This window comes from Adiantum capillus-veneris, chromosome 10, assembly GCF_014529385.1.
Source record: "Adiantum capillus-veneris isolate H3 chromosome 10, ASM1452938v2, whole genome shotgun sequence".
NCBI classification, from domain to species: Eukaryota; Viridiplantae; Streptophyta; class Polypodiopsida; order Polypodiales; family Pteridaceae; genus Adiantum; species Adiantum capillus-veneris.
In genome coordinates this window covers 117,871,844-117,886,672 of record NC_140940.1, presented here as the reverse complement: position 1 = coordinate 117,886,672, position 14,829 = coordinate 117,871,844, and the positions used below count along the sequence as shown (strand labels likewise).

At 42.6% G+C, this 14,829-nt stretch overlaps 1 protein-coding gene and 2 pseudogenes across 2 annotated transcripts; 2 read left to right on the top strand and 1 right to left on the bottom strand.

The window, feature by feature from the left end:
* Window positions 1-243: 243 nt before the first annotated feature.
* Window positions 244-930, top strand: LOC147449520 (uncharacterized; annotated as a pseudogene).
* Window positions 931-5,478: 4,548 nt separating this feature from the next.
* LOC147449519 (uncharacterized) lies at window positions 5,479-8,445 on the bottom strand. Its single transcript, XM_086521583.1, has 11 exons — window positions 8,431-8,445; window positions 8,252-8,329; window positions 7,727-8,176; window positions 7,518-7,633; window positions 7,296-7,424; window positions 7,048-7,218; window positions 6,830-6,967; window positions 6,658-6,751; window positions 6,466-6,570; window positions 6,306-6,384; window positions 5,479-5,681 (listed from the first exon to the last, which is right to left on the bottom strand). Exons 1-11 carry the CDS (start codon window positions 8,443-8,445, stop codon window positions 5,479-5,481), a joined length of 1,578 nt encoding a protein of 525 aa, XP_086377709.1.
* A 1,419-nt stretch (window positions 8,446-9,864) lies between these two features.
* Window positions 9,865-11,387, top strand: LOC147449518 (linamarin synthase 1-like; annotated as a pseudogene). Its single transcript, XR_015189549.1, has 2 exons — window positions 9,865-10,451; window positions 10,547-11,387. The product of XR_015189549.1 is annotated as a linamarin synthase 1-like (transcript).
* The last annotated feature ends 3,442 nt before the right edge of the window (window positions 11,388-14,829 follow it).

Here is a 14,829-nt window from a genome sequence, read left to right as displayed (position 1 = left end):
AACCTACTTTAAAGAGTTTAACTCTCGACTCACATCAAAGTAATGCAGAGACCCACACTGTATGTAATCTCAACACACTGCGTGTAATCTCGACACAGGGCAGAAAAACTGGCCTCTCTCTGTCCTTCTCCTTTGCGTGCCCGCATACACACACACACACACACACACACACAGTAACATTCACACTCACGGACGGAAAGAAGTGTGCTTTCTCATCCAATCACCCTCAATCACAACCAAGTGATGGATTGGGATCAAGCAAACGTGGAAGGTGATCATATGCTTGAAGAGTTGTTTGATGAGGATTTAAGTGATGCGAGTAGTGAAAGTATTGATGACGACTTCGAGGTACTCCATGAAGAAGGTGATGCTCTTGGAGAAAGCCGGCCTCTTGAAGATCAAATGGTTAAGTTATTTCCGGATCCAAATCTCTATGTGTCCACAACATATTTTTCCTTTCACAGAGAGGCATATAATTACATGATAAGAGTGCTTCAAAGTGACCTCTCCACAACATTGGAGACTCTTAAAACCTATAACTCTAGAGACATGTTGGATTTGAAGAAGTGGCGCAAGATGAAGGATGAGCTTCATGTTGGGCTTGATGAGGATAGAAGGCTTTGTTTATATTTGGGAGATTCGCAGCCAGTGAGAGTTCCATGTGTTGAAGATTGGGAGGATATTGTAAAAGTTGCCCATATTGTTTAAGGATCAAAACACCAAGGGTTTAATAAAACCCTAATTTCCATCAAGTCCAAATGGTGCATTGAAGTTAGGAAGCATGGTATATCTACCATATACATCAAAGAGTACATAAATGCTTGTGGATGTAGCAATGCAACTAACGCTTCAACTTCAAGATCATGGCATCAAAGAATGGACCTGAATAAAGAGCCTCCAAATGTGATCACTACAAAACGTCCGATGTAGAGGGGCGCCTAAAGACCATCATGATCGAGCACAAGACAAGGCTAGTGATGGTCCGTTCTTCCAAAAAATCGGGCACATTAAAAACTGTGATTGATTATATATGTCATCGAGGTGGTGCGCCTCGACGAAGGGGAGATAAAAAGAGAACAAGGACATCAAAGAAATGTGGTTGTCCGTTCAAAATACAAGTGATAACTACCAATGGGAGAAATGATGTTCATATTTATCTAAACACTAGTCACAGTGGTCATGTTCCAGGTTCAAGAAGTGATATATATCACTTGCCTGTCCATCCATCCGTAATTGAGTGTTGCATGGAAGATCTCTTTGATGTCGGAAATGCTCGATATGTTGCTTCTATGTCTTTGTCAAAAGAAAGATTTCACATGGAGCGAGCCTCCCTTCTTGATTGTACTATCTACAGGTTCTTTATGATACCGCATGAAATCAATATCTTGTCTTATCAAATGCGTTATCGAGGTAGCACTTTGACTTGCCTCTTTAGTAAATTGCTTTATACAAAGGATACCCTCTAAGTGATCAAGTTGATACAGGTCGCGTATCAGATGATGACTGGGTTTCTATGTATACGGAGGCTATGAAATTACGTGAAACCAACAAGGTAATGTCTTGTCATAAGTCATATAGAGTAGTTCAAATTTATTTTCTTCTTACATTCAAATTATGCAGGTGGTTTATTGCCAACCATACAATCCATCGGCAGTTAATGACAAAGATAAGCCTTTTATCTTGATCATCCAAGATGACTGGATGCTACAAATGGCCAAGCGATTCTCTACAAATAACTCATGGGCTATTGACAGCACATTTAAAACAAACATATATGGTTTACCATTATATGTTGCAGTGTTGCCAAACCAACAAGGTGTTGGCCTACCAATTTGGTTCATGCTGTGTACGACAGATCCTGGCTGTCATCATGACGTTATTTCTTTAAAGTTGACAGTTGCTGTAGTATTTGAGAGGATGGGCCACATTCGTCCGTCAGCTATTGTGATTGATAAGTCACAACAAGAACTAGAGGCTATATCGAAGGTCGTGGATGAAGACCCGCATAGTTGGAGTGTTGACGCCAATGGAAAAAAGTATCAGGTTGCATGCCGTGTTCTACTATGTTGGTTCCATACCAAGAAAGCATGGGTGGAGAATCTCTTACCTCAGGTATTATACTGGTAAGTTATTTAATTGTAACTATTTGATCTAAAAAAAAAAATCGATGTACAACATATGCACGTTTGTTTTGAAATGTAGGTTCCAAAGGAGTTAAGGGACGATGTTTATAATGATTTGTCAAACTTAATGCATTGTGCGACAGAATCAGATTTTGAAGGCAGATTTCAAGAGCTTTTGGTGAGGTATTCACCGTACCCAAATATAGTTCGTTATGTTACTAATGGATGGTGTGGGTGGGATTGCATGTGGAAAACCCGATGGCCAAGGTTTGGACGAATGTTTAGACATGGAAATGTTGACACCACAAACTTGGTGGAGCGCTTATGGCAATATATTAAATATACTCTTTTGGATGCTCGGATTAATCGATCTATCTTGGAGCTCTTGCATGCGCTTGTGGGTGACTCGAAGTCTGGAAGTCGCATCGGTGGTACCCTCTTGAGGTTCTTTCAACAAAAACAAGAAATAGGTAATTTGTTCTCTTTTCTATTTATTGCAAAGCATACGTTGAAGGTGTGGATTCGTGTCTAATTCATGCTTTGCATGGTAGCTGACTCTGGGCGATATGGCGTTCGGGGGGGGACAAAGATGCAGACAGCAAAAATGCTTGAAGGGGAGAGAATCTTGCAAAGGTTTCAAACCACACCATCTACCTTTCAGGTTATAAATGAAGGGTCACTTCTCTTCAAGATTCAAAGTGCCACAACTGAGAGTATATGGTATTATGTCAGCTTGCAAAGCAATTATTGTGATTGTCCGGATTGGGGCAGTCAATGTAAGCATCTTAATGGTGTTCTAATGATAGTACTGACTCACTTTCCTCGTTTGAAAGAATTTCTACATGGTGCACATGAAGACGCATCCAACATCTACAAAGATGTCATGCATCGTGATTTTGAAGCACGCGATAGTGACAATAATGTACAAGAGAGGGAAGATGATGTGGTGGATCTCATCAACCACCTCAAGGATGCACTGTCAACTATACAAAAAGAGGTGTATTCTAAGGATCCCAAAGAGATTGAAGTCATCAGGAAACAGTTGCAAAACATGAAAGGGACACTCTCAACATCTGTGATCCCTACAAAGATTGATCTCCCTGCCAGAGGGAGTATTAAACAAATACAAGCCCATGTTATAGCAACTCGGCTCGGTCATGGCGTACCACTAGTTCGCACATGTGAAGAACAACAAAGCATAGACCTTGATGGAACGGGCCAACCTTCCAAACCATTGCGTCAAACGGCCAACTCAGACGCAAGCACCAAAGGGGGAGATCGCGTGTCCGTTTTGATAAGTGGCCCCGTATTTGGTGTCCACATTGTTGCACCAAAACCTTGCTAGTGGATTCTCAAATCACACCCACGTGTCATGCTCTCCTCCCAGTAAAGCCTATATACATCAAGGAAAAGGTCATTCAATCTCTAGTGGGTCAAGTGATTCGCGTCTGTAATGAAGCTGAGAGTTTTGGGGGGGTGATTTCTTCTTACCAATTTGGTGGTGCAGAAGATGTTGAGTATTGCTTTACACTTACCCGAGAAAATGGAGAACAACTACCAGGCATCAAAGCTTCCATCGTCAGAATGCTATTGTTGTATTCTTCTAGTCGAAGCCATGTAATGACATATTTATGACAATTATATTTCAAGCTTTTTTTAATACAAATGAAAATTTTGACGAGTTTTATTCAATTTTGATTTAAACCAAACATTATTCGTATGTTGAGATTACGTTAATAGTACACAAATCTAAAGTTCTAACTCTCTTCCATAAAAGTAATCTCTGCACAATGTGTCGAGATTACTTTTTCTCCAGAGAAATAGAAATTAACAACTCTCTAGAGAAAAAGTAATCTCGACACATTGTGCAGAGATTACTTTTTTTACAGGGAGTGGCTAACAGTTCAAAATTTCTAGCTCTCTGGAAAAAAAAGTAATCTCGACACATTGTGCAGAGATTACTTTTATGGCAGCGAGTTAGGGATTCTAACTCTCTGGAAAAAAAGTAATCTCGACACGTTGTGCAGAGATTACTTTTTTCCAGAGAGTTAGGGATTCTAGCTCTCTGGGAAAAAAGTAATCTCGACTCGTTGTGCTGAGATTACTTTTCTTCTAGAGAGTTTAGAAACTAAGAGCTCCCTACCACAAAAGTGATCTCTACACATTGTGTCGAGATTACTTTGTTTCAAGAGGGTTGTTAATTTCAACTTGTTGAGATTACTTTTTAAGTTTTGAACATAGTAATGAGTTGTTACATCAGTTTTTTGCTTTGCTTTGTTAAAAATCTCTTTGCATTTTTGAGCGTTTGCGGAGCCAAGACCTCTCTCCAAATAGTGTGCTTATACTTGCAACTAGTAATCATATCCCATTATGAAAGTGTGGGTAAACCAATTCTTGAAATGTATGTTAATTCTAGTGTGCTCTGAAAGCAAAAGTCGACATGTATGTTAATTCTAGTGTGCTTTGAAAGCATAAGAATCCATCTTGAAGGATGGCATCATGCAAAGGCTGAAATGGATATTCGCTCTGTAAATACAACTTAAAGAGACTTGTTGTGTGTAAATAACCTCCGCCTAAGGATGAGGCAGCCGGATCTCATCTTCCATAGAAGAGACAGTGTTGACTTTTCAATGGGTCATTTTTGCTGTAGTTGTTTAGTGGTCTGGTTTGCAATGAAACGCTACCACTTTTATGTAAAGTGAAACGCTACCACTTTATGACATTTTAGTGGAACAGTAGCATCAACACTCCTTTGTGTCGAACTTTTTGTCAATTAGGCAGTGCTTTTGGGTTTTAATTGCAGGCCATGAGCCCTCTTGTTTTCAGTGCAGGCCTTCATATATTTTCTTGATCCAAACCGAGTGGAGGATATCAATGAGGAGTCAACTCTGGTGTTTCTATGGGCGGCCATGTACTCTAAACTTTCTGCATGTAGGCATAAGCCGAAGCATCGTCATCATCCAGATGCAAGGCATTTTTAAAGGCTTGTTTCTCAGAACTGTCACAACATGTATTGTTGCTAAGACAACATGGGCTATAATCACCGGACAAATCGAAAGCAAAAGAGAGACAGACAAATTCTGGAATAATAAACAAGCATGTATTCCTCATAAAGACCAGGCTTCTGGAATAATAAACAAACATGTATTCCTCATAAAGACCATGTATTGCTCATAAACAAGCATGTATTCCTCATAAAGACCAGGCTTCTGGAATAATAAACAAGCATGTATTCTTCATAAAGACCATGTATTCCTCATAAAGACCAGCCTCAGCATTGTAAATTTCCATTCGTTCGAGTAAATAGAACCCTCAAACCATTCAGCAGGACACTTTATCCAAACCCACGACCATATTAGCATCTGAATGTTGAGTGCTGTCCGCATTGCCCTGATTCAACATTGGTTTCAAGTACGCATGCTTCACCCTCAAATTCTGGTCTCTCTGTATCCTTGAGTGGCAGCTGAGCTACAACAACTTCATCACCAGCATGTAAAGATGCTGACACTGATACACTTTCTTCCAAAATACCAAAGCAGGGCACATTGTCATTCCAGCCTAAAATAGGAATAAAAAGCCAGCAACTCAATCACCTTCATTTAAACACTTGAGAAACAAATGAAACAATGGAATTGCATACTCCATCTGTGGAGGACCAAAAGGCAGAAATTTACAAACCAAAACCAGATAAAATTATTTTGAACGTAATTTGTACATCAAGGACGGATCGGTAGGCTTCGACATGCAAAGCCTCACTACTCATAATCCAGCCAAGTACTATAAAAGCTTTCTTGTGTGTGTGTGGGCACCTCTTTGTGTGTATTCAGATTACATGTGCTGTGCATGTGCTCCTCATTCACCCCCCATTCTGGTGTACCTGCTCGTGTACAGCTTTGCATAAAAATATCAGGAGACTGGATTCTACAAAAAAGCGTCCCATAAGCTTGAGTAGATTAATCAAGTCCAGACATGACAATATCCCATGTAAGTAAGATTCTCAGCATTGTAGCCTGCCACAAATTACAACACACAAAGTGGACCAAAATGTAAATATAGACAATATCTGTTAACAAAATCATCGATACAAAGTAGGCCATGACGACTTCCAAAGTTTGCCATTAATACAATAAAAGGTGAACACAACATCGACCTAAACCATGGCCTATCCAAGTGTGACCTCACCCAAAGCCTTGTTCAACCAAGCATTGAGTTTCTGTCTCGTGAACTCGACCTCTTCATGCGCAAACCAATTCTTTTTTAACTGAAAAGAACACACAGCATTAGAAATGCAAAAAAGTAGTGAGAGTTCACACTATAATGAGTGCTTAAGACAAGCGATTACCAAATTTCCTTGAGGCTTTTGATCTTTAAGAGTGGTCTTTATCAATAACCTCATTGCTGTCATCACATAATAACCACAGTCGGTAGAATTTGGCTGCTGAGGACACTATAGCCAACAAACATGTGTATAAGTCAACAACAAAAAATTCACTACACAATGCAATAGCACACAACCCTAAATTGTGCCATAAACCTGTGCAGTGAGGAGTTCGCAAGCTTCCCGCGGATCTTCAAGTTCTTCTCTAACTTGAAGGTTTGAACAATGCTTACTAAAATGCTTTAGTACCCTTCAAACACAAGCAATTGATTAATTAAAATTATGCAAACAATGTGACCATTATGTTTAAAGCAAAAACAATGCATACCTAGACACGTGTGGTAAGAGTCTCTCCATGCAGACAATCGAAAGAGAGTCAAAGAGAAGTATAGCTGAACGTCGTCGAGAAAGAGTGGGTATGCGTATGAGATGGGGATTGTAAAATGCCACAAGAACCCAATGTGATCTATGTAAGAACACACATTCAGACTTGAAGCTTTGACAGTTTTGATACTACGAAAATACATAAAAGTAAAACATCCATACCCATCCAAAACGGGGAAGAAGGTAAATACGTGAGCTCCTAAATCAGGTGTCCCAAAGAAATTGCTAAACGTATGATCTCCTATAGCACGCTCAGAGACAAATGGGAACCACAAGCTGTCTACCCACCACACACCTGAGAGAACATCGGGCGGCAATATGCTTTCCATCCTCCTATGAAGGATGAGATACACAAGTGAACAAAGCAAAAAATCTATAATGTTACTTAGGCATAAAGTTTATTTCCTTACAATGCAAAAAGGTTGATCGTTTTTGTAGAAGCTTCAAGATCTAGAACATCATCAATGACATGGGCATCTAACCCCGACTCAAGCCCAGATCGAGAAGACCGCAAAACAAAAGTGACTCCCTTACGGCACCTATGAAAAAATGCACACACTTACACTGTTTGTTTTTCTAATTACGCTTGCAAGATTTACATACAAAAGAGTAAATCTACGTTAGTAACACACCTATCCAAGAACTGATCCATATTGCAGTGATCAATCTCACACACAAGGCGATCATGGCTCACCAAGAAAGAAATGGTCTCGACATGCGCAAAGCTAGCGGTCGATGATGAAACCGGCTACAATAACATTCAAATTATAGCTTGAAATAAATGTAAAAACTTGTCACTATAAAGAGAATGTGAGTGTGTAGTCAAGGAAAGTAAACTTACGATGGCAGACTCATCATCTGAAACTTTAATACCCTCTTTGTCGTCGCTCTCGTTTTCTTCTCGAGGAATGTCAGCGTCATGTGGAACTCCATAAGCACGGGGTTTGTATCCGCGCTTAATTTTTGCCTCTAGCTTTGTTATCCTACTTGGCATGTCTGCTTCCCATGCAGACTTTTGCGCTTCAATCCATGACTCTTCCCACTCTATTTGCGATTTTCCCTCTTTATCAAAGACTCTTTCCCACTCTTTTGTTGCCCGCACTTGTAAATCTTTGTGAAATTTTCTTCGTGCCGCCCTAACTTTATATGCAATATCTCCAAACCTTGTAACGCATTGGCGTTTCGATCTAGGAGACACTGGTCGTGGTGGTCGTTCACCGGTTTTAGGACGTCCTGTTTTGTGCTCTGGAACGTGAATATTTGTGATTTTGTGCACAATCTTTAAATGCCTAATAAGAAGGCATCACCTTTCGTAAGAAACCTTTTGGTCAATACATGTTTGCGATGCATGACACTCACGAATAACCTTCCCATTTGTTCCCATAACCTCAATGAATGGATTCAATTCCTGACAATGAGACGGAAAACAACATTCAATTTTTCCCTGCCCGATTACATGCTTCAAAAGCACCAAAAATCTCCAAAGATACGCAATTTACGTCGACATTGTGTGGCATTCTGAGAAAAGTAAGCTCGTAGACATACCTCATGATTCGCCATCAGCTTATTGTAGAAGTATTACACCCTATACTCCCCTTGAGTTGAAGCCGCAAATATTTGTAATCCCGATGAAAGTAATCTCTACACACCTATGAAATTACTCAGAATCGACCCTGGGCTTTGAAGTAATCTCTGCACACCTATGACAGATTTCAGATGCTCAGCAAGAAAGAAGCAGAAAGACGTGACCGGTGAAGAGGGACGAGCATAGACCCATAAAGATTGTTGTGCTAAGGCCAACATATGCTTTAAGAATACCAGACACAGGGCCTCTATTCCTTCAAAAATTCCTCACAACATGCACATCATTGGCAAACATATGCGATAAATGCAAAACAAGGATCAGAACTCAACATTGACATCTTAATATCTATCTTTCTTCAATGACCGTGTGAATGATTCCAAAATTGGGTGATATGCAAGCCATGCGAGACAGTCTTTTACATATACACCTCTAATTTCTGTAGAAGCATGATTCAACCCTCAACCACATTCTAACACTGTTGACCCTCATTTCATTTGCTGCTTAGAGGTATTTCTGGTTTTAATTCAGTGTATTAACAATAGCTTAAAGTACTCAACGAACAATGCATGAAATGAGAGCACTCACAATGACCAACTTTCGTGCAGGTTCGGCAGAAGCAGTCAAGCAGGAATCTCGACATACGATAACACCTTGCCTCACATGGACAACATATCTCCGAATGAGGACAGCATTCCCCGTGTCACTCAATCCGTGCAGGTTCGTCGTATGCAGTCAAGCAGGTTACACAGCATACGACAGTCCTTCGTGCAGATTTCACAGCAGCACCTCACGGATTTTTTTCGGCCACCCTCAGGTCGCACTATGCATGCCCGACTGTGTGTAAAACTGGCTCTGCAGTTCGAGCAGGCAGTGTTGCGCAGGCATCTTGCCTGACTGTGTGTAATGCAGGCTGTGTAATGCAGTGTCACGCAGTGTCGAGCAAGGCAGTGTCGCGCAGTGTCAAGCAGGGCAGTGCCCGTTGTGTGTAATGCAGGCTGTGTAATGCCTTTGGCACAGTGTCGCGCAGGTTTGGGCAACCCGACTGTGTGTCGCGCAGGTTCCCAGCAGGTCTCCTGAATCAAATTTCGTCGGCAGAGCTTTTCGGCGCAGGAGGATTTGGGCGCGTATAGCTAGGCGGATTACTTTTTGCTTGTCGCTTTCCTCTGCGCCCCCAAAATTCGAAAGGTCTCCTGAATCAAATTGAACGGTCGATTTAACTCCCACCCTTGATCCCTTGAGTTCGACCCCGTGTTACATATAGACGAGACTCGTCCACGGTCCAAGTCCAACCCCAGGTATTCCTTGAGCAGGAAGGAAGCGTACTGTAAGACCCAATATATATTCTCTTCTTCCAGTGGCAATACTTCTGGCCTTTATTAAGCTGTCTGCTTTCTCGGCGTTGCAATGGCATCTAGTCATGAGCAGCCCCGCCAGCAGCAGGTGGAGTCAATCAGCAGCAGCAACCTTGGCTCCATTAAACCGTCGCCCCACGCCTTGCTGCTGCCCTACCCAGCGCAGGGCCACATCAACCCATTCATGCAAGTAGGCCAGCGCTTGGTTGCCCAAGGCGTGCGAGTTACCCTTGCCACCGTCGACTACCTTTACGCCAAGCTTGTGCGCAGCTCCCAGCAACATCTCAGCAGCTCTGGCACCCACGCCGCCCATAGTCATTTCCAGCTTCTGGGCATTAAGGACGGCCTCCCACCTGACTTCGACCGTAACACCTGGACCGAATTCCTTCGGGACTCCATCGATCACGGCCTTCTTAAAAGCGCCCTGGAGCTGGTTGAAACGCTCGCCTCCCAGGGCCACCCCATTACCTGCATAGTCAGCGATTTCTTCTTGCGATGGGCTTCTTCCATGGCGGAGCAAGCGGCAGTGCCGGAGTTCATCTTCTGGCCTCAATGTGCTTCTGTTTTCTCCATCTACTTACATGTCGATGCCATCATCGCCTCCGGCTACAACCCCTTCGAGGCAAATGGTAAGGACACTCTGCACCCCCTCTGATCCCAATCCTCCAGCTAACGTTGTTAGCATTATTTGTTAATGTGGATATTGTTCTGTTTTGTATTGCAGTACCGGCAACAGCCTCAAGGGAGACTCCCATGAAGCTAAGTCACTTGCGTACCTGGGTTGCCCATGGGCATACATCCTGGAGATATGCCTCTGGAGTATCGATTCTTCGGAAAGGCAGGCGTGGATTGGATCAGGGGGGTGCTGAGCGATCGTTTCAAGTGCATGGGAAAGGCAATGGGAGTGATTGGCAACTCCTTTGAAGCATTGGAGCCAGAGGTGTTAGGAGCCCTGACCCTCGAGTTCGAGAAAGGCATCCCGCATCCAAACTATGGAAACTGCTGGCCCAAGTCCATTCGACTGGTGGGGCCTCTGCTGCCCATGACCGAGGCAAAGGTGGGCGGCGGTGGCGAAGGCGGCGATGCAGTGTCCGGGGGGTCGAGCTTCTGGGTGGAGGAGGTTGATGAGTGCAGGGAGTGGCTGGACTTGCAGCCTGGCGCCTCCGTCATCTTTGTGGCCTTTGGGAGCGTATCGACCATGACGGTGGAGCAAGTGCAGGAGCTGGCATTGGGACTCGCCGGAAGCGGCCAGAGATGTTTGTGGGTCATCCGTGAGAATGGCATTAAGGGAGGCTCAGAAGCTAAAAGTAGTAGTGTAAAGCTTGAGGAGATGCTTCCAGCGGGCTTTCTAGAGCAGCGGAAGCAGGGGGTGTGCAAGGTGGTTCGCTGGGCCCCGCAGGCCATGGTGCTGTCCCACCCCGCCGTCGGCGGCTTCTTTTCACACTGCGGGTGGAATTCCACGCTGGAGAGTCTGTGCAGTGGCGTGCCATTGCTGGGCTGGCCCTGCTTCATGGACCAAGTGACCAATTGCTGGCTGGCGTCGCAAGTGTGGAAGGTGGGGCTGACGCTGGAGCGCGACCAAAACAACCAGGCCAGCAGGGCGCAGGTGGAGAGGGGAGTGAGGCAACTCATGAGTGGAGCCTTGGCAAGCTCCCTGCGAGCGAGAGCGAGAGCGAGGCAGCTCAGCGATCTGGCTCGTCAAGCCTTACTCCAAAACCACAATTTTCTCTCTTTCGTGGATGACATCCGCAACCTCCCTCTAGTCTAATCAGGTCTCACTGCTTTGTAGCTTGATTGTTTCATTTTTGCAAGGTGGATACTTTCTATGGAAGGTCTACCTTATAGAGCCCTTCTTTAGCAAAGGGACTTCTAGTAATCAGCCCTTCAAACGACACACCTTCAAAATACGAAATAGGCAACTCTAGCTTCATTTTTTAAAGCCAAATTCAACACAAAAATGTATCGTCACTCAGACAAAAAAAATCATTATATTATACTTAGTGCTACATAATATACATGTATATGTAGCGAAAAGAGAAAGTGCCTTTTAAGGGCAATGTTGTCTTTGGTCCACCCTTCCACATTTTTAATCTAGCCCTTCATAGGCAAATCCTCAAAATTTTTCCACTTCTTTTGAAGTCAAAAGTGACAATCATGTTTTACAAAACAACTACAATCTGTATAAACGATGAGCTCCTAGGGAGGATCATTTAGCCCATCATGTTGCAATGGTTCTGCAAGGGGTGTTTGCAAAAATGGAAAAAGGTTTCAAAAATGTAGTTAGACACTACTCTACATGTTCTTCATACCACTAAGAGATCTATGGTACGCAGTAACAGTTCTCACCTCTCGAGGTCGATGCATAAGGAGCTCCAACAGCCTATCCATATTGTGTTGCGATGCATATGTCCTCTCCAACCTGGTGGGTTCTCTATTACCTGTCAAAAATTGTCCAAAAGCAAGCCATATTCTATGAAAATCTTTTACAGACACATGGAAGACTTTTTGAAATGAAGTGTGGTGCTTGACGTACTTACATAATCCACCATAAAAACCACCCAATCATCGCTCGTGTTAACTTATAACAGCAATGGTACAAGTAATCTTGGTGTATGCGCTCTTCTCGGGAGAAGTCTTCGAGGAGGAAGGAAGGCATGTGTGTAGGAATGGTGTGTATCCGGCTTGGGGAGCATGACGGGCAGACACAGTCTTGTGGATTAACATCTGTGCCTTAGGGTTCCATGGGAGGAAGCCAAGGGGGAACCCACCCCGAAGGTGCTACTCAGACTCCTCACCCTGAAGGTCAAGGCCATTCTCACCCACTTGAAGGCCAGCGTCAAGATGACAAGCCTTCTATTGTACTCCCCTCTCCTCAAATCAATAAACTTGAAAAGGATCTTGAGGGCAGAGCGATTGTAGGGCTCCTTGTAGGACCTAGACCACCAGCAGAAGCCCTGAAAGCGTGGATCAAGAATCAGTGGGGCCCTCGAGGTGCTGTACTTGAAATCATTCAAGCCCTACCAAATTAGAACCATTACAATTTTGTCTTTGAAACCCCTGAAATGGCATTGGACATTCTCAATCACTACAAGAGGTACTTCACATTAGCGACGCTCGCAGTGAGATGCTCAAAAGTGAAAATCCATAGCGTCGCTATTCTATTTGTTGTATAGCACGCTCATAGTGACACCGAACAGGGGTAAAAAATAAACCGAAAGCGCCAGAAACTCAGATCTCATATTTGAGTTTTCGACGCTCAAGTAAAAGAGGTAACACACGCTCTCCCTCTCTCTCTCTCTTTCTTCCCCCCCCCCCCCCCCCCCCCCCCCCCCCCCCCCCCCCACACACACACGCACACGCACATACACACATACATGAGGAGAGGAAGGAGAGCCAGGTATGCTCCTTCCCTTTCCTCTCTCTCATGTTCCCTTCCCCTCTTTCTTTTGCTCTCTCTCCCTCTCTCTCTCTCTCTCTCACACACACACACACACACACACACACACACACATTGTGTCTTTGAAAGAAAGAGAGAGAGAGAGAGAGAGAGAGAGAGAGAGAGAGAGCACATGCATAAACAAAAACACATACACACACACACATGCATAAACAAAGAATGCATACACACATACATTGAGAGAGAGAGAGAGAGAGAGAGAGAGAGAGAGGAAAACAAAGAGAAAGAGAGAGAGAATAAAAAGCTAGAGAGAGAGAGGGGGAGAAGACAAAAGAGAGAGGTAAGGCGAGAAAACAAAGAGAGAGATTATGTTAAGATTTAAATTAGATATAAAATTAAGTTAGATTACATTTAGATTTATGTTTATGTTGAGTTTAGGATTGAGTTAGATTTAGATTTACTTTAAATCAAAATTAGGTTAGATTTAAAATTAGGGCAAGATTTAAAATAGCTAGCTATGTTAGATTTGAGTTAGATTACATTTAGGTTTAGGATTTAAGATTGAATTAGATTTAGGTTTATGTTGAGTTTAAGATTAAATAAGATTTAGATTTAATATTAAAACAAGATTTAAGATTAACTAGATTAAATTTAGATTTAAGTTAGATTATGTCTAGGTTTAGGTTAAGATTTAAGATTAGATTAAATTTAGGTTTATTTTGAGTTTAAGATTAACTTAGATCTAGATTTATGTTTGATTTAAGATAAGATTAGATTTAGGTTAGATTTTAGTGCATGTCAATGAAGGCACGCTTTGCCCAAAGAGCAAACATAGTTACACAACAATACGTATATTCCCATCAAAATCTGACACCTATTAACTCACACACTAACCATATTCAATTAGCCGCGAATCATCACATGTTCAATTAGGTTAGATTTGAGATTAGATTTTGGGTTGAGTTTTTATATTAGAGTCTACCTTCGGGATTACGGTAAAAAAATTAGAGTTAGGCGAACGGTGATCCTTCTCTTCCTCTCTACAGATGCGACCATAAGTTGAAAAGCTTTCAACGGCATGATACTCAGATTGGAGGCCAACATGTAATGTGCTAAGTAATCCCTCGAACAAAGATCTACTGTGAAGAGATGTTAAGATGCTGTGAATTGCTATAGCTAGAGAAGAGGCAAAGAGGTTTTGTCCACTACATGCACTATCATGTAGACGTGTGTGTGTAGATTTCTCATACCCACCAATAAAGACGATATTATAACCCAGTGGTTTTCATCTCCTTCACCTCTAGACCGAGGTGTGCCGTGATTGGACATGACTAGAGAATATGAGGTAGTTTATAGTGTGAACAAAGAGAGAGAGAGAGAGAGAGAGAGAGAGAGAGATAAAAGATGGAGGATGCCAATAGAAGATTAAATTTATTTCCAGGTTATAAGGTTTTTACCTTCATTATGAGTAGTGACGAAGATGTGGGGCCATCCAACCGAAACACCTATCTCTCAACAAGGATCTTATGTCCTTGTAATCAATGCAAGCATGCTGTGTGACGGACAAGACGCATTTCTTTGCAGCATGTTCGTCATTTGGCGAGTTTGAT